Source organism: Phyllobates terribilis, unplaced genomic scaffold, assembly GCF_046119375.1.
Source record: "Phyllobates terribilis strain yellow unplaced genomic scaffold, ASM4611937v1 Scaffold_2__4_contigs__length_985480577, whole genome shotgun sequence".
NCBI lineage: Eukaryota > Metazoa > Chordata > Amphibia > Anura > Dendrobatidae > Phyllobates > Phyllobates terribilis.
Genome location: NW_027362762.1, coordinates 286,928,277 through 286,952,246, shown reverse-complemented (window position 1 = coordinate 286,952,246; position 23,970 = coordinate 286,928,277). Strand labels below are relative to the sequence as shown.

Below are 23,970 nucleotides of genomic sequence, written 5' to 3'. Positions count from 1 at the left end.
ACGATGTTTTTTTCAGGCGTTTTTGCTGCGGAATTTCCACAGCGGAAGTGCTTTTAAAATGCTTGGTAATACGTGACCCATGGTCCCCAATGACAATCCGCATGTTCTGTGTTCTGTGCGGAAAAATCCTCAGCATGTCCATTATTTGTGCATTTCCGCATGTGGATTTGCCTACTCAATGCATTTGAAAAATGCATGGCAAATCCGCATGTAAAAACGCTTCAAAAACGCTTCAAAAGCACTTGTCTAAATCTGCACACATTTTTACTGGCAAGGACATGCAGAAATGAAGCGGAAATTTTCTACTTCAATTCTGCATCGTGGGCACATAGCCTAAGGCTCTGCATAGTCATTTTTTGAGATCATGCACATCATGTAATAGTACATTGTCAAGAAAAAAACAGTACAACTGCCTACCCTAATAGTTCATCAATTTTATAGTCAGGGAAAACCACTTTATACATTTTACAATTCTTGTATATGTTTGACAGAACTATTGCTGTCACTGAATCTTTCCTTAGCATACACATTTGAGGTACATTCACAGTATGATTACATAACAAGACTTACAATACAAGGACTTATTTATGAAAGACTTGTTCCTACAGGATGCTTTTATACAGATACATTTTCCTATGATGTTATCTTCTCCTTGTAAAACCTCAATATAAATTTATGATGCCATAAAAATAACGTCTGGATTCTAAGGGTCATTGTGTGCCATAAATTACTTATAAAAATACCATGTTCTCCTAAGCTATAGTAAATATGTGTTGTATAAGACTGTAGAACTTAGTTGCACATTCATGGCCAAAAGTTCCAAGACTGATACAAATTTTGCTACTCCAGTGTTTTTAGATCTTTCGGTCAGGTTTTTAAACTTTCTCTAACAAATATATAAAGTTTATACAAACTTAATATTTACAGGGTTGATTATAATATTTCAAGACTTACTGCAATTCGCCGTGGCATGCTGGATATCAGATTCCAAAATCTGACTGATGACAACCCATTCTTGCCTAATAAATACGTGGAGTTTATCACAGTTTCTATGTCTTTGTCCACTCGCTTTTTGAGGATTGACCACAAGTTCTCAGTGGGATTGAGATCTGGAGAGTTTGCAGAACATTGATCCAAAATTTCAATGTTTTGTTTACTGAGCCACTTAGTTATCATGTCAGCCTTGTGACATGGTGCTCCATCAGGCTAGAAAAAGCATTACCCATTGCCAAATTGCTCCTGTTGGGAGCAGTTGCTTTTGGAAGATGTTTAGATACCATTCTTTTTTCATTGTAAATTGGGAGCAAGCCCACTGCCTTGGATGAAAGACAACATGAATAGAGATGAGCGTTGTTCTACTCGAACTGTTCGCCAATCTCAAATTCGAGCTGTTTTGGGCGGTGTTTGAGCCGTTCGGCGAACACGAACAATTTGAGAAAAATTCGGCTGTTCGAGGTTATGTTCGATAACTGTTCGTGCACCAAAATCATAACTGGATTTTTCTCAGTAATGATGAAAATTAATGTTAATACGCAGTTTGAGTGTACAGCGGGGTGGGGGAGGGGCGGGGGATGGATCTCTGCAGGAACAATGAAGATCTCCATTTTTTTTTCTCTTTCCCGCATTTACAGTGGGGAGGTGCAATCTGTCAGCCTATCAGCAGCGCACACACAGAGCGAAGTGCTTTTTTTCACACAAGCAAGGGCATGTGTCATTGGCAGTGTATGTCACATGTCCTTGCCCTATAAGACCAAGCCATTTTCCCCGTCGCCACCATTTTCTCACTGCTGCAGCTGCGTGTTAGACGGCACCGCTGTTGCTGTGTGCGCTATACCTTGTTAATTTCAAGCCAATTTTCGCACAAATATACAGATAGCTTGGGAGTAGGGAATAGTTGTGATTGCAGTCCTTTTAAGGACTAGGTTACAGCATTTCCTACGACTTTTATCAGGCAGGTCTGTGCTCTTAAATAGATAGGTTGTGGGAGTAAAGACTAATTGTAATTGGAGTCCTTTTCAGGACTAGGTTACATCAGTTACTATCAGTTTTTGCTGCCAGGCAGGTCTGTGCCAGTGCTGTGCAAGTTTTTTTCACAGCATTTGGCTGAATCTAGCAAAGCTAATCCTTTTTGGCCTATTGCAGAGTGTGTTAGTCAGTGGAGTAGCCTATCTGTGTTGCAAGATATACCACCTGTGTATAGAATACCAATTTTTTTACTGCACCTAGTGAAGTAAAATCTTTTGGGCATAGCATCATTCTATTAGTCCATCTATACTGACCTCCATCAGGTTGCAAACTGAATCTAATTTTTTTCTGCATCTAGCTCTGAAAAAATATTTGGCCTTCTAGCAGTGTGTGGGACTTGTTCTATTAGTCCACCTATACTGACCTCCATCAGGTTGCAAACTGAATATATTTTTTTCTGCATCTACCTCTGAAAAAATATTGGGCTTCTAGCTGTGTGTGGGACTTGTTGTATTAGTCCATCTATACTGACCTCCATCAGGTTGCAAACTGAATATATTTTTTTCTGCATCTACCTCTGAAAAAATATTGGGCTTCTAGCTGTGTGTGGGTCTTGTTCTATTAATCCATCTATACTGACCTCCATCAGGTTGCAAACTGAATATAATTTTTTTCTGCATCTAGCTCTGAAAAAATATTTGGCCTTCTAGTAGTGTGTCGGACTTTCTCTATTAGTCCATCTATACTGACCTCCATCAGGTTGCAAATTAAAAATAATTTTTATCTGCATCTACAGTACCTCTGAAAAAATATTTGGCCTTCTAGTAGTGTGTGGGACTTTCTCTGTTAGTCCATCTATACTGACCTCCATCAGGTTGCAAACTGAATATATTTTTTTCTGCATCTACCTCTGAAAAAATATTGGGCTTCTAGCTGTGTGTGGGTCTTGTTCTATTAATCCATCTATACAGACCTCCATCAGGTTGCAAATTGAGGAATATAATTTTTTTCTGCATCTAGCTCTGAAAAAATATTTGGCCTTCTAGTAGTGTGTCGGACTTTCTCTATTAGTCCATCTATACTGACCTCCATCAAGTTGCAAATTAAAAATAATTTTTATCTGCATCTACAGTACCTCTGAAAAAATATTTGGGTTTCTAGCTGTGTGTGGGACTTGTTGTATTAGTCCATCTATACTGACCTCCATCAGGTTGCAACCTGAATATATTTTTTTCTGCATCTACCTCTGAAAAAATATTGGGCTTCTAGCTGTGTGTGGGACTTGTTGTATTAGTCCATCTATACTGACCTCCATCAGGTTGCAAACTGAATATATTTTTTTCTGCATCTACCTCTGGAAAAATATTGGGCTTCTAGCTGTGTGTGGGTCTTGTTCTATTAATCCATCTATACAGACCTCCATCAGGTTGCAAACTGAATATAATTTTTTTCTGCATCTAGCTCTGAAAAAATATTTGGCCTTCTAGCAGTGTGTGGGACTTGTTCTATTAGTCCACCTATACTGACCTCCATCAGGTTGCAAATTCAAAATAATTTTTTGTATGCATCTAGCTCTGAAAAAATATTTGGCCTTCTAGCAGTGTGTGGGACTTTCTCTGTTAGTCCATCTATACTGACCTCCATCAGGTTGCAAACTGAATCTAATTTTTTTCTGCATCTAGCTCTGAAAAAATATTTGGCCTTCTAGCAGTGTGTCGGACTTTCTCTATTAGTCCATCTATACTGACCTCCATCAGGTTGCAAATTAAAAATAATTTTTATCTGCATCTACAGTACCTCTGAAAAAATATTTGGGCTTCTAGCTGTGTGTGGGACTTGTTGTATTAGTCCATCTATACTGACCTCCATCAGGTTGCAAACTGAATATATTTTTTTCTGCATCTACCTCTGAAAAAATATTGGGCTTCTAGCTGTGTGTGGGTCTTGTTCTATTAATCCATCTATACAGACCTCCATCAGGTTGCAAACTGAATATAATTTTTTTCTGCATCTAGCTCTGAAAAAATATTTGGCCTTCTAGCAGTGTGTGGGACTTGTTCTATTAGTCCACCTATACTGACCTCCATCAGGTTGCAAATTCAAAATAATTTTTTGTATGCATCTAGCTCTGAAAAAATATTTGGTCTTCTAGCAGTGTGTGGGACTTTCTCTGTTAGTTCATCTATACTGACCTCCATCAGGTTGCAAACTGAATCTAATTTTTTTCTGCATCTAGCTCTGAAAAAATATTTGGCCTTCTAGCAGTGTGTCGGACTTTCTCTATTAGTCCATCTATACTGACCTCCATCAGGTTGCAAATTAAAAATAATTTTTATCTGCATCTACAGTACCTCTGAAAAAATATTTGGGCTTCTAGCTGTGTGTGGGACTTGTTGTATTAGTCCATCTATACTGACCTCCATCAGGTTGCAAACTGAATATATTTTTTTCTGCATCTACCTCTGAAAAAATATTGGGCTTCTAGCTGTGTGTGGGTCTTGTTCTATTAATCCATCTATACAGACCTCCATCATGTTGCAAACTGAATATAATTTTTTTCTGCATCTACCTCTGAAAAAATATTGGGCTTCTAGCTGTGTGTGGGACTTGTTGTATTAGTCCATCTATACTGACCTCCATCAGGTTGCAAACTGAATATATTTTTTTCTGCATCTACCTCTGAAAAAATATTGGGCTTCTAGCTGTGTGTGGGACTTGTTGTATTAGTCCATCTATACTGACCTCCATCAGGTTTCAAATTGAATATAATTTTTTTCTGCATCTAACCCAGCCAATAGTTTTGGCCTAATACCACAGTTTGGCCACTCAGCTCTGCTCGGTTACCATCCATTGTTTTTTTGTGCAAACAACTCCAGAGTTGTGAATTAGTTAACCACCAAAATGAGTGGAAAAAGGCCTGCTGCTGGTGGAAAGGGGAATAGGCGTGTTGGGAAGGGGAAAAAAGGTTGTGTCCGTGGGGTAGGTGTTAAAGCAACAGTAACATCTGCAGAAGAAAGACCATCTTCCAGCCAAACTAAAATGTCTACTTCTTTTAGCGGACAATGTGATAAGATCCCTTTCTTACGGCCACGCCAATCGCTACAAATTCCAGATGAGGCACAAAAACAGCAGGTGCTTCAACGGATATCAAGTGCTCCTTTAAGTGGGCTCTCCTCCACATCAACTTCAACATCACAAATACTCCAGTCCTCAAAGGTGTCACCCAAATCGCACTTGCTTCCTCACAGCTCCCAAATCTCCAGCTGCCCGTCTGAGTATGAGGTAGAACAGATGGTTGAGTCTGCAGAGCTGTTTACTCATACTATAGCCTGGGAATCAGAGGTCGACTCCAGCGCTTCTGTGAATCCAGACGAGGAAATGATCTGCACTGATGCCCAGAATCTTTATGAGTCGGATCCAGGACCAGACGCAGAAGGTTCTGACCATAATGTAGACCCTCATTCCCAAACTGTAACTCCTGTTGGTGGAGACAATGAGGAAGACGATGATAAGACTCAAATACCTGATTGGAGCGACAACTTTAGTTTTTTGTCAGGGCAGGAAGAGGTTGGCTCTGAGGACGACGGGTGTGATAACACACAGGGTGATGATGATGAGGTTGGAGATCCCACTTACTGTCAACCCACAGTCAGCCAAGAGATGAGGTCAGCAGAGGAGGTGGAGGAAGATGCTAGTGACGACGAGGTCAGGTTGCGCCTTCCTGGACAGAGACGTAGTACTGGAAGCACGTCAACAACTGCATCCTCAAACACAACTCTGCCTCTCACCACAAGTCGTGGTGGCTCTTCAGGTCGCATGGGTGCTAAGCCTTGCATAGCCTGGGCATTTTTTCAGATCGATAAAGATGACCCAACTCGTGTTATCTGTAACATTTGTCAGCAAAAGCTAAGTAGAGGCCAAAAAATACATAGTTTGAGTACTTCATGCATGAACCGGCACATGGACATGAAGCATAAGTTGCAGTGGGAAGCTCAGTGTGCTACAATGCGGCCTAGCCGGCCGGGCCAACCACCGTCTGCCATATCTTGTGCATCCGCGGCCTCTTCATCCTCTGTGACTGGGGGGACAGCAGTCACACCTGTTTTGGGGCGCAGACCTGCCACCTCTTTACCCGCAACAGCCAGCGTGATTGGCAGGTCATCATTTTCTTTGGAGGTGGTAACACCAGCTGGTGTTGAGCGCTGTCCGACATCGATAGCACCACCTTTGGATCAAGGCAACCTAACATGTCCGCCTGCATCTTCCTCACAGACCGGCAGTTTGCCGGGGACACCCTTATCAACCCCATCTAAGCACAATAGCCAGCCCTCGGTCCCTCAGATGTGGACAAGTAAAAGACCATTTCCTCCTAGCCATGAAAAAGCTAAGAGGTTGAATTTCACCATCTGCAAGCGCTTGGCTACAGAAATGCTGCCTTTCCGCCTGGTGGACACAGAGGATTTTCGAGACCTTATGTCCGTCGCAGTGCCCCAGTACCAGATGCCCAGTCGGCACTACTTCTCAAAGAAAGGTGTGCCTGCGCTCCACCAGCATGTCGCACACAACATCACCGCTTCTTTGAGAAACTCTGTGTGTGACAGGGTGCATTTCACCACAGACACTTGGACAAGTAGGCATGGACAGGGGCGTTACATGTCGCTGACTGGGCACTGGGTAATTATGGTGACAGCAGGACAAGGGGCTGCTGTCCAAGTCTTGCCGTCCCCACGAGTTGTGCATCAATCCTCTTTATGTCAAAGTTCCTCCACTGCTTCTTCCTCCTCAACCTCCTCTCGGTCTTCCACCTGCACCCAAAGCCTGTCTGGTCATGCCACAAGCTTTCTAACTGCGCAGAAGGGATCCTGCACACCTCCTTACTATGCTGGCCGTAGGGCTCAACGTCATCAGGCGGTTTTTACTTTGAAATGTCTGGGAAATGTGAGTCACACAGCTGAGGAGTTGTGGTCAGCTCTGGAGAACCAATTTCATGAATGGCTGTCTGCACTGGACCTGAAACCAGGGAAGGCCGTGTGCGACAATGCTGCAAACCTGGGTGCGGCCCTTCGCCGGGACAATGTCACACACGTGCCTTGTATGGCTCACGTGTTGAACCTGGTTGTCCAGCAATTTTTAGCCCACTATCCCAGACTAGATGGCCTTCTGCAGAGGGCACGGTCGGTGTGTGCTCACTTCCGCCGTTCGCATCCCGCAGCTCAGCGACTTACATCTCTACAGAAGTCGTTGGGCCTGCCACTTCACCGGCTAAAATGCGATGTGCCTACCCGGTGGAATTCAACTCTGCACATGTTGCAGCGACTGTGGCAGCACCGACAAGCCCTGGTGCAATACGTTCTGACGTATAGCCTGGGCCAACGAGATCCAGAGGTGGGGCAAATCACGCTGGAGGAGTGGTCTCAGATCAGGGACCTATGCACCCTTCTGCACAGTTTTGAAATGGCGACGAAGATGTTTAGTGCTGATGATGCCATTATCAGCATGACTATTCCGGTGATTTACATGCTGGAGCACATGTTAAACAGAATTCGGAGTCAGGTGGTGGCACAAGAGGAGGTGGAGGAAGTAGAGGAGGAGGAGTTGTATGCGGAAGGGCTAACATCTGCAAGGTCCAGACGGTCGGCAGCACCAAGGCGGCAGGCATGTGAGGGTGGGGGAGATGGTTTTACCAGGGCACATGGTAGCAGCCAAACTAGTGAGGAAGGTGCAGGAGCCCAGGAAGAAGTGGAGGACGAACTGATGGAAGACTCATCAGATGAGGGAGACCTTGATCACATTTCTGTTGTGCGAGGTTGGGGGGAGAGGACAGAGGAAGGAAGCATGATTGTTACCTCGCCACCAACACAACAGGGACTTGGTGCTCCTGGATGCGCAACACACATGAGTGCCATCTTGCTGCACTACCTGCAACATGACCCTCGAATTGTGAGAATTAGAAATAATCCTGACTACTGGGTTGCCACACTGTTAGATCCCCGGTACAAAAGTAAATTTGCCGAAATTATTCCTGCCATAGAAAGGGATGCACGCATGCAGGAGTATCAGCAGAGACTGTTGCAGAATCTTACATGTGCTTTTCCACAAAACACCAGTGGTGCATGTAGTGAATCTCACAGTTCCAACTTGCCAACCGTGGGACCGTCAAGTGTTCAGCACTCAAACCGTAACAGAACCACAGTATCTGCTGGTAACATCAATTTTGCGGAATCATTTCACCACTTTTTTAGCCCATCCTTTGCAAGGCCACAGGAGACAAGAAGTCTGACACATAGTCAACGCCTAGAGACGATGGTACAGGAGTATCTCCAAGTATACATTGAAGCCACGACTGTGTCACTGGACCCTTGCTCTTTTTGGGCTTCCAATCTGGATAAATGGCCGGAGCTAGCCACTTACGCCTTGGAGATCTTGTCATGCCCCGCAGCCAGCGTTCTGTCTGAACGTGTGTTCAGCGCTGCTGGTGGTGTGCTGACAGATAAGCGCACGCGGCTCTCCACTGATAATGTAGACAGACTCACGTTCATAAAGATGAACAAATCATGGATCCGAAATGACTTTTCTACCCCTGTGTCATCCTGGGGAGAGTAAAAGCTTGATGATTGGTTAAAATCACCCTACCAACCGTTTTAAGCTTTCAAATTACTAATCATGTTTATCTGTATCTTGACTGGAAAATAATTTGGGCTTTGTAGTAGTGTGCAGCACTGATCCTATTAGGCCATCTATAATAAGCTCCACCAGATTTAAAATTAAAAATATTTTTTAGCTGCATCTAGCCCGGAAAATAATTTTGGGGCTCCGAGATGCGCAAGACACATAAGTGCCTTCTTGCTGCACTACCTGCAGCATGACCCTCATATTGTCAGAATTCGAAGTAATCATGACTACTGGGTTGCCACACTCTTAGATCCCCCAAACTTTTCGATCAACCTTTTCATTTTAATAAAGACCACAAAAATGGTCATTTTTGAAATTATAAGCATTAGCAGGTTGTTAGAAACTGAAATCAAACAGTTTTCAACTCAAAACTTTATTCTAGGTGATGTTACATTTTCACATAGGACCCCTTGTTCGAAAGGAGCTTCTGAACTCTCTCGTCCATTGAATTTGTCAGGTTTTTGATGGTTTCTGCTTCAATTGTTTTGCATGAGGACAGAATACCCTCCCAGAGCTGTTGCTTAGATGTGAACTGCCTCCCGCCATCATAGACACTCCTTTTAATGATGCTCCAAAGGTTCTGAATGGGGTAGAGGTCAGGGGAGCATGGGGGTCACACCATAAGTTTGTCCCCTTTTATGCCCATATCAGCCAGAGATGCAGATGTTTTATGTGCAGCATGAGATGGTGCATTATCATGCAGAAAAATGATCTTGCTGTGAAATACACGGTTCTTCTTCTTGAACAATGGCAGGAAGTGCTGTTTGAGAAAATCCACATACATTATGGAGTTCATCTTTAGCGCCTTCAGGGATCCTAAAGGGGCCGACAATCTCTCTCCCCATGATTCCAGCCCAAAACATTACTCCACCTCCTCCTTGTTGGCGCTGTAGCCATGTTTGCGTGGGGTGTCCATCAACCAGCCATCCTCCACTCCATCCATCTGGACCATCGAGCGCTGCACGGCACTCATCCGTGAACAAAACAGTTTTGAAATCAGTCTTCATGTAATGTTTGGCCCACTGGAGCCGTTTCTGCTTGTGTGAAGTGGATAGAGGAGGTCGACAGGATGGCGTATGCACAGCTGCAAACCTCTGAAGGACCCTGCATCTTGTTGTTCGGGGGACGTTGGAGGCACCAGCAGCTTCAAAAACTTGTCTGCTGCTATGACAAGGCTTTTTTGCCGCTGCTCTTTCAACCTGACGTAATTGCCTGTAGGAAAGAGTCCTCAATTTGCCCTTATCAGCACGCTCACGTGTGTACTGTGAATCAGCTACATACTTCTTGATTGCCAAGACACTTCATCCTGATCAACCCACAATGTTGATTGTAGTCATGCCTTGACCTAAACACTCCACAATTTGTTGCTTCTCAGCAGCCGACACATCCTTTTTCTTTCCCATTTTGGCAGAAAATGTAGGCTGCTTAATAATGTGAGACAGCCTTCTTAAGTAGTCTTGCCTTTCATTGGACACACCTGCCAAACTAATTAGCACAGGTGTCTGCAATTGCTTACAGTGATATAAAGAGCCCTGACACACATCACCATCAATGAGTTTAACTGACAAACAAACAAATTCTTCCCTTATCACTCCTAAACACTTTTTGCATAATAATTTGGAACGCAGTGTACATGTGCTTTTCCACAAAACACCAGTGGTTCACGTAGTGAATCTTACAGTTCTAACTTGCCAACCGTGGTCTGTATGGAATTGTTCAATAAAGGGTCCAAAATTAAGATAACATAGATGGGAGAGGTCTCTATGAATAGGAATTCCTAAGTATTTGATACCCTGTGAGGGCCAGGCAAAGGGAAAGTTGGACTGGATGGAATCCTATATGGATTTGAGGAGGGAGACATCGAGGGCCTCAGACTTCGCTGCATTGATTTTAAAATTTTACCATGTAACAAAGTGATCTATTTCAGCCATAACAGCAGGGATGGATATATGTGATTGAGTGATATATACTAGGACATCATCAGCAAATAGAGAGCACTTGTACTCGGTGCCTCCCACCTCAATCCACCTAATATTGGGGTTATGGCGAATTGATGAGAGCAGGTGCTCCGTCACTAGGATGTATAAGAGAGGGGACAGAGGACATCCCTGCCTTGTCCCATTGGTGATTGTGAAAGGTGATGAAAATGTTCTGACGCACCCCCTGGGCCTTGGGACACCCGGAGCCGGACCCTTTTTGGTGGATGCTGGTGGTTGTAGTCTTCGTGGCGGCGACCCGGTTCCGTGGCTCAGGGCGGTCAAACCAGTGGCGGAACTATTTATGTGGTTTTGATGTTTAAATGTCCGACTACGCCACCCGTGGATTGCGGTCAGAGTGAACCGCCGCTACAGGGCAGACCGCTGAGGCTGGTGTTGTGGGTGCAGCAGAGCGTAGCATAACTCCCCACGGGAGGAGTATAGCCTCTGGGCAGTGTATGCGGAGGATGGGGGTGATGGTGCAGGGCAGCAGCAGTAACGACACGGAGTCAGTGATGCAGTCCAGGGCCTTTACTCACAGTTCTTATTATCCAGACCACGTCTGCAGGTAACGGCTGCCCACGTCGTACTGTGCTCACCAGGTGAGGGGCTCAGACAACTCCCAGATAACTTTGGAGCACTTCACAGGACCCCCTTTGTGTGTCCTTTGTCTGGCCTTTCTTACCAACACTTCTGTCCGGCTGCCTCGGGCCTCCTCTTGGTAAACTTGGCGCCAGTTTCCCTGACCCTATGTGGTGCCTTCCTAGCGGGTGTAGCGAGGGGCTGCGCCACATAAAATGTCAGAGCCTCCGGTTTCTAGCTGAGGGTCGTTTCCTGCCTCCACTAGTTCGGGGACCGGTCTCCCCCTTTGGCCTGACCCCTCCACGCAGGTGGATTCGGGCGTGCGGTGGCGACTCGCCCGTCCGCACCCCTGGGATCCCTTCATTCCTCGATCCTGGAGCCTTCTCCGCTCCTCTTCCTTCCTTCTCCCTCTTCCAGGCCTGGGCCTCTGTTACTAGGCCCGCCTCCGGAGCAGAGCTCATGCAGAGCCCCTGCTCCCTGCCACTTCTGCTCAGACTTCTCTGCACTGAACTAAGATGGTGCCCACCTTTTATACTCCCTTCTCAATGCACCCAGGAACTGCTTCCTCCCTGCTCCTGCACTACAGGGTTCCCCTTCCTCAGTGTTCCCTCCCCCCACTCCAGCCAGGGACAGGGACTGTCGTGCCCATCTCAGGGGCATATTGGTCGCCCTGCCCCACGGCAATGTGGTGTAATGCATGCAGGTGTCGGGTCCTGATCCACACTCCATCCTTACCTGAGAGTGAGATATCACACCTCTGGGTGAGGTGCAATACGTCTGTAGCAACCGAGCCCTCAGGGTGCAACAGTTCCATTTATCTTCAGCCTAGGTGACGTATTGCGATACAGGGCCGTGATTTTGGCTATAAAAGGGTCCCCTAGACCCCTACCCCAAGCTTTTTAAGAGAATCATATATGGCGTGCCAGGAGACTCTATGGAATGCTTTCTCAGCATCCAACGAGAGTATCTAATTACAAATTTTTAACTGCATCTAGCCCAGGAAATACTTTGTGCCTAGTAGCAGTGTCTGCTAGTCAGCGGATTATCCCGGCTGTTAAGCAAGCTACACCACCTGTAGTTTAGACACTTAATTTTTTCAAAGGAAATGCTTCGGGACCATGGGATACTTAGTGAAGAGCATCAGGAGGCACCCCAAGGCATAGGGGCTGGGACTGGCAGTAGGATGCCTTGCGGTGGACAGCCGAGCTCGATCCTTATAAAAGCTTTTTAACTGCAGCAGCTTTAGTGGACGCTACTGGAGCTGGAATTACCGCGGCTGCTGGCATGAGACTTGCCCTCCAATAGATCCTTGTAAATGGATTTAAAGTGTATTCATTCAAATTAGAGAGACAATTTAAATTAAAAAGCTTAGAGCTGCCTCCACCACAGGGGGGCTCGCTCGACCCACCAGCGGACAGGCACCAGTATTGGGAGAGGGGGGCTGGCCGTCAGGGTTCACCGCGGCTCTGGCACAAACCCGGCGACACGGAGGTGGCACGGGCAGGAGCGGACTGGCCGTGTCGGCTTCTCACTTTTTGGATTTTAGAAGGGCATGACATGCCTATATCTGTGTCTCCCCCTCCTTTTACTCCTCCACCTCTTTTATTTTCGCATGACTATATGTACTTGTCACTTTTCCATGTGTTAGTTATGTCTTCTGAGCAGTTTGTCAGCTTTTGGACACCTTTGAAGGTGTTTTCTATGTGTTTCTATGTGTTTTTGTTTGCCTGCCATTGGTTTTAACGGTGTTCGAAGGTGTTCAACGAACAGTTCGACGAACAGTTCGGCGAACACACGGGTGTTCAACGAACCGAACCGAACTCGAACACTACGGGGGTGGCTCAACACTAAACATGAATAATCTTAGAGGCAGAGTAGTAGCTCATAATGCTTGCTTGGTATATGAAGTGATTAGAGACTTAAGGGTGCTATATCCCGCCGGTGAAGGTCAGCCACATACAAAGAAGAAAGGAGGAGTGCAGCACATCCATCCAGTAGGATGAAAGTCCTTCTACTCAAATTGCAGTAAAATCAAGTGGACCCATAAAGAAAAAAAACATTAAAAACCTGATGCTTTTCTGGCAAAACAATCCTTAGTCATAGTATGAGAGAATGAATCATGAAAAACTTGTTTTAAACCGCAGGGAACCAATCACATGAACATAAGGACACCAACCAATAGGGAATTACTGATGGTATTTAAAACATATTTCTCCTCCCACTGAGCCATAATCAAAATTGCATGTGACAGGGAGAATTTGGAACCCACAGGGGCTCCTTCAATTTGCAGAAATGGGAATATGGTTTTGTACAGCCGACATTTGGACAATCTTCTTTTTGTTTGATCTCACCACACATCGGCTGTCCCAGATTTTGTTGCTTATTTAACTGGAAACAATTCTTATCTATGGTTTACCCACAATCCCTCTGCTAATTTGACTCAGTTTTTGGATATTTTTTTACAAGGAGATCTCAATCAAGGTTCATACATCTTTATACAGAAAGGATATTCCAGGAAATCCCATTTTATTAGCCTCTAGTTGTTATCAGCAGCACACAACAAAATTGAATACCTATGGTGAGTTAATACATTCCAGATGAATCTGTTCTGTTGATAATGCATTTTCTCATGAAGGCATAATCATGGGAAACATGTAAAAAGGAGAGAACAGGGTGCAATGGGTGACTCAGTAATGCAATTTATAGAGGGGTGTGGGAATGGCTACTAACCTTATGGAGTTGTGCACCTCTGCACAACCCCAGTGTAAAGCTCCACAAGCTCTGCTCTGTTGGTGGCTGTCATCTACTTTCAGCGGCGTTCACAGATCCTGATCTCACGGTGGTGGGTCACGTGATCAGGTTAGCTGCACATACCGCCGAGATGGATGCCCAGCTTCATCAACACTCACGGCAGTGTTCCAGAGGGGTTAGGGCAGCGCAGCTTGGAAACCAGGGTAGAAACTCTTAGTTAACTTCATCCCACAGGTGGTTGAGCAAGTAAATAAAGGCAGCTCTACTGCACCCCAGCAGGGGGAGAAAGACAATCAGTGAATGTGAATAGCGGTATCAGAGCGCCAACTGATGAAAGTGGCCTTGTCCACCGAAACGCGTTGTGTGTATTATCAAATCAATCATTTTAATTAATTTTTGCCCTGTTATTGGCGCTCTGATACCGCTATTCACCTTCACTGTTTGTAATCATCAGAAACAGACTCCTTAACAGAGGATATGGCAAACACCTTATAAATTTAGCTTTTAAAAGGATCAAGTCCAAGTCCAGGGAGGCAATACTGCATAATAGTACTAGTAACAAGGAATCCAGTGAATTATCATGTTATTACCTTTTCCAAACCATACAGTTTACAATTTAATCAAATCTAACGTTTTATTTCTAAATACCCACCTGTGGCTAATTAGGATGAAATGCTCTAAGGTATTCTTAATAATAGTTGCCAATATGTAGCCAGAAGAGGGCATTCTCTAGGCAACATCCTTTTCCTGGACCATAACTCCAAACCTACCTGGCTTTCACAAAAAGGCTTTTTTAAATGTGTGGGAAATCAGTGCAATGTGTGCACATTTGCTAAAAACAAAAATATCTGTTTCTCGTTACCAAATGGTACAAACCGCATGGTTGATGTATTGTACTGAATGCTGTATTTCTCATACATGTTGCATAGCTTGGACTACCAAAAAAATTGAAGAAACATATCACAGAACACCTCTCCAATACTAGTAATAGAAATGGATCCAATGTGTCCTTTGTCACTCTAACAATAAAGCATTCTGAGACTATTCATGGGTGGTTTTGAATTTTAGCCAAGGAAGTGGAGACAATTCCTATGTTTTTGCTTGTTTGCCTTCTTATTTAGGATTGACCATAGGTTCTCAATAGGATGGATATTTGGGGTGTTTTCTTGCCATGGACCGACAATATCAATGTTTTGTTCACCAAGCCACTTAATTATCACTTTAACCTTGTAACACTGTGCTCCATCATGCTGTAAAATTATTTTTTCATCACTAAATTGCTTCTGGATCATTGGGAGAAGTTATACAAGAATGGGTTGCCATCAGTCAGGATTTGGTCCAGAAGGTTATATCCAGCATATCCAATGTGAATAGTAGAAGTTTTGAAAAATAAGGGTCAACACTGTAGCACTGTAAAAATTTGCACAAACTTGATATATTTGTCCATAACAGTTTAAAAACTCATGAAATGCTAATAATTTTACTTTAGTAGCCATAGAAACATCTGACTAAAAGATCTAAAAACACAGTAGCAGTATATTTTGCGAAAAGCAAAATTTGTGTCAGTCTCAAAACTTTTGGCCTCGAATTTACTCTACTTTGTGCACAGCGCTGGCCCCATTATTTCACAGAAGCTTAAAAGTAATACATTTGAAAACTTAATTCACATGAACAATGCCAGATCAGAGTTCTAAAACTTGTTCTTGAACTGTACAGCCGGTAAATGTTTTATGGATCCATTCAAGAGTGCAGCTAGATTAATTACTGCTTCCAACTATTTGATAAATCCACTTGTGCTGGTAATTAATCTACCAATGCTTCTCTGATGAGATAGAAAAAGAGTCCACTGCACAATCAGAAAGGATGGATAGAAGGTTTTATCAGCATTCTACAAGACATTTATCACTACATCATTCATAAATCCCTCTTTTCAGTTTGCAAAACCAATTCTTTTTAAAGCTTGTAGTTTTAATTTTTAACTCTTTAGTGGCTGCCTACCTTCCTTTTATAGGTCAGTGATTAAGCACCTTAGTTTATAGCAACGTATAGCTGTCAGAAACTGTTAGAGGCACATTAGAGAAAGTAGAAAAAGTATTTTTTAAGGCAGTCGTACTAAGAATTAATAAAATGATCAAGTTTTTCCCTTCAATTTATTTCTGCCAGGCACATCTGAAGCCATATTCTTATGCAGTCACTTACACACGTTGTCAAAATTGTTGGTACCCCTCGTTTAATGAAAGAAAAACCCACAATGGTTACAGGAATAACTTGAATCTGACAAAAGTAATAATAAATTAAAAATCTATGAAAATGAACAAATGAAAGTCAGATATTGCGTTTCAACCCTGCTTCCACTGAATTAAAAAAAAAATTAACTAAAAAAAATTAAACAAAGAGATTTTTCACTTTTCCTTTTTCAACTTTTTTTCCCCTTGTTTCAAGGGCAATAATTTATTTTTCCTTATAGCTATATGAGAACTTTTTTTTATGCAGGACAGGAGGTAGTTTTATATGACAGTATTCCTTTTACCAAACAATATACTGAAAAATGAGAAACAAAAATGAATTTGGAAGAAAAGTTTAAAAATTTTCTTTGGGGGAGGAAGAGGGTCCATTCTTACAGTTAATACGACTATTTTATCTCTTTTTATTGCAGTTTATAGGCAGGCATAGTGACTGAAAAACCGTATGTCTGAGATATCAAAGTTATTTCTTTTTATGGTGTTTACCTTAAGTGTTAATTAATTTTATATTTTGATAGACTGTACTTATATGGATGCATTAGAAATGCCAAAAAAAAATTTTTTTTATTTCTTTATTTTTAATGGAGTATAAGGCGTTGATCAAAAGTTTTAAGTTTTTATATTTTTTTATTTTTTTTTTAAATATCTTACTTTATTTTTCAGCCCCAATAGGGGACTTGAACTTGTGATCATTTGATGATTTATATTATACTTCAATACAGTCGTATTGAGTATAATGTACATAATGTATATATAAGGTAAATTGCAGTCTCCTACGATCTTCAGCCTATAGCTGTGCTTCACAGGATTTCAAAGATAGCAGCCATGAGATGGTGGGGCTTGAGGAAGTCAGGTGCCGATAGGAGTTAGTACTTCTTCTGTTATCCACCGCATATGGAGCAGTTAAGCTCCTGAGCCCTTTCCACACTTGCGGACCCCTATGATATACAATTATGTAATTTTGCACTATGAGGTTAAAGAAGTTGGCCACAAAATGTAGCATGTATTAGTTTAATTTGCTATGGGAATAGAAATATCCTTTAAATCTATGGAAATTGTTTGAAAAACAGGTTTAAATGAAGATGCATTTATATTTTAAATACTGTCTATAGTCTTTAAAGGGTAAATGCTATTCACACAAAAGTAATGCATGCTGATATACATGTCATTGGTATGTTACAGTATTAATTTTCAGTAAGTCTGACTAATGTAAGTCTATTTTCTTACTAGAAGATTGTAATCAGTATTATGGATCTTGCATATAAAGTATATTAGGTAATTGTATAAGGTTTCATTATGCAATGCTTAAGCTTTTTGAGATCGTATCTGATGTAATTAGGTCTATAATATATTCATATGGATACATGTTATATAAGTTTATTAATGCACTCATGAGAAACTGTTCTGGAAGACCAGAGAAGGAGTTGATTTCTGCTAGAAATTATATATTTCCATAACAGACTTTTTGGTAAATTGGCTACCTGATTCCGGGGATTTATTCAGACTTAAACTACTGTATATCTGAGGTTTTTTATAACACGTAACCAATACTGTACATTTTTGATATGCAATAACAATGAATATATATATTTCCATACCAACAAAGAGATTCCATTCAATGTCCAAATCAGCCTGATTGGCTAAACAGCCCTTCAAAACATTGAGGCAGTAGTTGGTGCAAGGCTTCAAATTGGGCATCCCACGACAGTATGGACAATACAGCATCTTCAGTAATGCTCGAAGACATCCTGCATTTGGACTGAGCTGTAAAGATAGACATATGTGACAAGTAATTTTGCTGGAAAGTTCAGTCTAACAGTCGTGACACTTGCAGACGCGGCGACAGTTAATGAAACGCCGAGCACGCCAAAATACTCGGCGAACACCCGAGGGTGCTCGGCAAAAGAGTTAATGAGACATACTCGCTCAACACTAGTCTTTACACAACCCATATAAATTACAATATACATATAAATTGGAGTACATGAAGTTTTTCAGAGCTGGTTAAGAAATTTTACCAAAATTTCTCTGCTCTGCCTATTCAATTCACATAAAGCTGTACCCTATAAACCTTTGCAATGTAATATTTTAAATGTTTCCAGACTTGGAACAAGTGTTTTTAGCAGTCATCATGACAGTTTTAAAGGTTTGGAAACAAGAAGAATGCTAAGTGTGAATTGGCAGGAAGGAGATCGTATCCAGCATCATCCTTGTACACTGCTCGCAACATTGAACTCCCTACATTCATTTTTATTTCATTTATCTTCTTGAAACTCAGTGGACGGACATGACTGCATAGCTTGTGTTATGTCATCTTGACTCCTGATTTATAATATTATGTTAAAAACTATTAGTAGGGAGGGGGAGAAAATTACTTAGATTGGCATTTCCTACAGCAGTCTTAAACCAGAGTCTAATAGACTAAAATTCTGAAAACTTATTCCAGGCTTAGACTTCCTAAATTTGTTATGTAAATGTGTACATCTTTCTTATGTATGTGTGACAGAAAAGTCAGATATACCCAAGACATGCTCTTTAATTTCTCCCACATTCTCATGAAAAATATAATAAATTTGATGGGTTGCTGGAGGCTCATCTCTTCCTGCTAAGCTTGCCATCTTTCCAGCAGGAGGGAAATGAAAATTCTTAGTGCAAAAACATTTTTTGCACTAAACCGATATTCACCACAAAACTGGCACAAGTGTCATATTCTACTGGAAAAGTGATGGGATGTGTTTAAAGCAAGCAGTCACTTGGTTTTAAACATATGTATTATGGATATTGGCATATCATATTGCAAAAAGACAGTAAAAAATGAACATTTACAGTTTTTAATATTAGAGATGTGCAGATTTTTTGAAATTCAAATTAGGTAAAAAATAAATAAAATTGGTTAGCTGTGAATCTCAATACTGCAAGGTCTCTAATTGCTTGAAAAGATGTGTATGTACAGTGGGGAAAATAAATATTAGATACACTGCTGATTTTGCAAGTTTTCCCACCTACAAAGAATGGAGAGGTCTGTAATTTTTATATTAAACTTCAAACTAATTTAATTTAAATTAAATTTCAACTGTGAAAGACAGAATCTTCAAAAAATCCAGAAAACCACATTGTATGATTTTTGCATAATTAATTAGCATTTTATTGCGTGAAATAAGTATTTGATATAATAGAAAAACAAAACTTAATATTTGGTACAGAAACCTTTGCTTGCAATTACAGAGGTCAGACGGGAAGCGACTAGAGGCTGTTATTTTTGCAAAAGAAGGATCTACTAAATATTAATGTCACTTTTCTGGTGAGGTGCCCATACTTATGCACCTGTCAAATTTTGTTTGAATGCAGATTGCACATTTTCTGTTAGTACAATAAACCTCATTTCAAGGCAGAAACATTACTGTGTGCAACAGTTATTACATATATCAAACTGAAATAGCTGTTGCAAAAACACCAATTTTTATAAAACATTAAGCTTAAGATTAATAGGGGTGCCCAAACTTTTTCATATAACTGTACATGATGCCATCCATCCTCTCTTGAATACAGTGCAGTTGTACTGTCCCCTTTTCAGAAAAGTACCACCAAAGTATGATGTTTCCCTCACCATGCACCATGCTTCACTGTTGGGACAGTTCTTGGAGTTGTACTCATCCTTCTTCCTCCAAACACGGCGAGTGGCGTTGATACCAAAAAGTTCTATTTTGGTCTAATTTGACCACATGACCTTCTCTCATGCCTCCTCTGGATCATCCAGATGGTCATTGGTGAGCTTCAATCGGGCCTGGACATGTGCTGGCGTGAGCAGGGGGAGCTTGAGTCCCCTGCAGGGTTTTAATCCATGACGGCGTAGTGTGTTACCAGCAGTAATGTTTGAGACTTTGATCCCAGCTCTCTTCAGGTCATTGATCAGGCCCTCCCGTGTAGTTCTGGGCTGAATCCTGACATTTCTCAGAATCATTCTTACCACACGAGGTGAGATCTTGCATGGAGCCCCAGACCGAGGAAGATTGACAGTCATCTTGTGTTTCTTCTATTATCTAATAATTGTGCCAACAGTTGTTGCCTTCTCCCCAAACTGCTTGCCTATTGTCCTGTACCCCATCCCAACCTTGTTCAGGTCTACAATTTTGTCTCTGGTGTCAAATACACAGCTCTCTGGTCTTGGCCATGGTAGAGAGGTTGAGTGTGATTGATTGAGAGTGTGGATAGGTATCTTTTATACAGATAATGAGTTGAAACAGGTGCAATTAATACAGGCAATGAGTTCAGAGTAGAGGGGCTTTTTAAAGAAAAACTAATAGATCTGTGCGTTGATCAAATACTTATTTCATGCAATAAAATGCAATTTAATTATTTAAAAATAATACAATGTGATTTTCTGTTTTTTCTTTTTAGATTCTGTCTGTCACAGTTGAAGTGTACTGATGATAACAATTTCAGACCTCTCCATTCTTTGTAGGTGAGACAACTTGCAAAATCTGTCGTATATCAAATACTTCTTTTCCCCACTGTACAGTATATTTTCTAGGACTGTATTGAACCACTTTTGAGCTCTTTAGCATTAACAGAGCATTATTAGTGTCCAAGTGACCTCACATATGTAGCTAGGGGAAACTGATGGTACCTAGAGTTAACCAATTGCTTATTTAACAACACACTTCAGCAACAGACTTTTCAGGCTGCTTATTTGTAAACCTTCAAAAGAACATTATTTGCGGGTGGCATGTATGGTTCCAAAATTAGACTAATACAATAGAATGTGTGCAAAAAAATTGTTTTTTTTTTTTACAAAACACACACTTTGAGAAGTAGACAGTTCTACTTATGTTTCTGAAATGTGAATTTTTGTATTGTCTTTTTTAATTACAAAAAAAGACAAAAGAAATTACAAAATAAAGCCTTTAACTTGTCATTTTTTCTAATACACAAGCCTTCGTCTCAGGGTTTTTCTTAACAAGTAAAATTAGGACAAAGGGGTGTAAAACTGCCCTCCTTGTTTGCAGTGTGTAAAAAAAATTGTTATTAAGGAGCTGTACTACAGTATATCACAGATCAATCAGTTCCGAGTTGCACTGACTTTGTAGTTCCAGAAACTCCTTACTGCTTGTATTGTTATTCACAGAGTGAGATCACTGCTCCCCTTTTCAATGTTCTTCAGAACAGCAATGGAACACCACAATCACAAGCTGTGCACTTCGACCCCTATCTTTAGCTTGTAATTTCCTTAAATGATGGCTGCTTACTCTTCGCTCATCTTTTAAAGTCCCTTTGATAGTGTCCCCTGATTGGTTGCAGTTGATCCTGTGATGTGATGGCTGTAATGCATTATGGGGAAGCCCATGTGTCCTTTTTTAATGTTGTCAGCCCGTTATCTGAGTCTTCAGCAGTGTGTAAAATAGTGGCGGGTATTTTTTTTATTCTTTGCTATTGGTGCAATCACAAATTCTTAAAATTTCTCAGATTGGAGAATTTCTGGAGATCTGACTTAAAATCGATTCACAGCACATCGATCTGCCCATCTCTTAATTGAATATGATTTGAATTTTTTCCCATATACAGATATAAACACAATGCTGTGCATTTGATTTTTAGAGTCTGGTGGCACAATCTTGATAATTTGTAACAAGATGATTTGTAAAAGCAGCAGATTGTGATTTGAAGCCAGCAACTGTGATTCCCATACAAATCAAGACAAATAAGTAATTTTACTATGTACATTGTGAGACTTGATTACCAGTTTTAACATTGAACTGCTACTACAGATAATAGGGAAGATAATAATTGGGTTTTATTTATACATTGATGTTTTGCATTTAAAATGTAGCAATAAATAAATGAAAGAACAATAAAAAACAAGTGAGTTAATATAATAAATGTTTGCCAAATATCATACTGATATCGTTCAGCTCTATTATCGCAAGTTTTCTAAAAGTTGACTTATGAGGACCCCTATGCTCCCTATTGCAAGAGGAAAGTATAGTTTTGTGATATAAAGTTTATCATATTATAAATTAGTATTTTCCTTTAAAAATCTCTTTAAACTGTAGCAGAACTTAGAGAGAAAGAATTTGTATCCACACCAAGTAACTGATAGCTTTACTAGAATGAGTTTTTAATCCTAAACTCAGAGTCTCCCTCCTTTATTTTTACCATAGTAGCACTGCCTTGAAGTGCGTTTTGCGTAAAGCTTTCTCAAGGGGGGAAACGCGCATCAGGACAGTGCTGACAGGGTCCCACCAAGTCTCTCCTTTCCCCACTATAGGTAAGCATGATAAAGTTGGACTTTAGCTCTTTGCCTTTCTTTGACTTTGGCCATTGGGCCTTTTCACTACATATGGTGAATGGTTAGACAGGCTCAGTGTATACCATATACTGATTCTTTGGGATTGATTCGGTGGCTCTCTGTCTGGGATTCCTCCTTATCTATGACATACTGATATTTTGTTTGTTAATTACTTTTAATGAATTTTTTTCAAATAAATAATTTATTTTAACTGTATTGGTGGTTTACTCCAACTCTTCTCTTCTAAGCATGCTATTCGGAGTATTCCACCCCGTGATTCTGCAGTATTACTGTTGCACGGGGAGACAATAGACTCTAGTTCCTTACCAAACTATGATTGTGTTTTTCAAATATTTTCGTATTATTGATTAAAATGTATAGGCCCATAGTTTACCTTCATGTGCAGTGCTAATTTCGTGACAAAAAATAACGATGGCATTTTCTATCACATGCAGTACTACAGTGGTATTACCTCCGCTTTTAGGGGTAAATACCGTACCATGCTGTACAGATGCTCTATAAATAAGCAGTGACCACATAATGTGCATGACTTGAGTATGAATCCAAACTGGAAATTGTATTTATAAATCTTTCATTTATATTTATGGTCTGCAGTGGACCAAAGTGCAGACAAAATGCTCTGCATGTATAAAGTCTTGTTAGGTTGGAGCAAGGTGACGATAGAAGACAACCCAATGCAAAATGCCTTGCCTCTGATTTATAACACATCTCTTATTTTCAGTGCCCTTTTATAAAATATATTTCTATTCCAAATTTGCTGTATCTTATTTAAATTCTTCTCAAAGTGAACTGTGTCCTGTTATGTACCTTTCCCCATCTGAACAAGGATATTGGTTATGAAATAAAACTGCAAGTTGTGACTTCTTTTTTATTTATTTTTATGCTTTCATGTTTGACTTATAGTAACAAAAAATAACTGAAGTTCAACATCAGTAATAGGTGGACTGCATATGTCTGAAGCTGATATGAACACTGAAAAATCAGCATGCTGTGCAATAATCAAAAAACAGCGCAAGCATTACACTAATTCTTTGTAAACTATATTATATCAAATTTATCTCATGATAAAAAAATGTGTCTTTCCCGCTTATTGGTATAGTATCTGTACCTGAGGATTGCATCTTACATAAAAGCACAATATTAAACTTTCTGTTTGCGCTTAAGGGATGAAAAAGAGAGTGTACAGACATTACAGCAGGTGATCATAGCTGATTCTTTTTGTGAAGCAAAACATTTCACTCCCTGTTCTGAAACAATGTTTTACTTCAAAGAAAGAATCATTTGCGATCCCCTGCTGTAATATCTCTACACTTTTTTTTTCTCCCCCCATGCCCAGGAGATGTGGTATGATCAGACCATGTTCCAGCACGGTAAGACACAACCATTACACAGTACATAGCAGGGGCACATTTATAACATTATCCCAGCACAGGAACATTTTATTTAAACACATCTAATTGTGGAAATTATTATT

The 23,970-nt window shown here is 41.0% G+C and overlaps 1 protein-coding gene across 1 annotated transcript in view; it reads right to left on the bottom strand.

The window, feature by feature from the left end:
- GPC6 (glypican 6) overlaps positions 1 to 23,970 on the bottom strand; it is a 1,373,797-nt gene that overhangs the window by 592,712 nt on the left and 757,115 nt on the right. Inside the window, exon 4 of the mRNA XM_073664138.1 lies at positions 17,788 to 17,953. Within this exon, the coding sequence (XP_073520239.1) occupies positions 17,788 to 17,953 (166 nt within the window). The remainder of the gene's footprint in view (positions 1 to 17,787; positions 17,954 to 23,970) is intronic.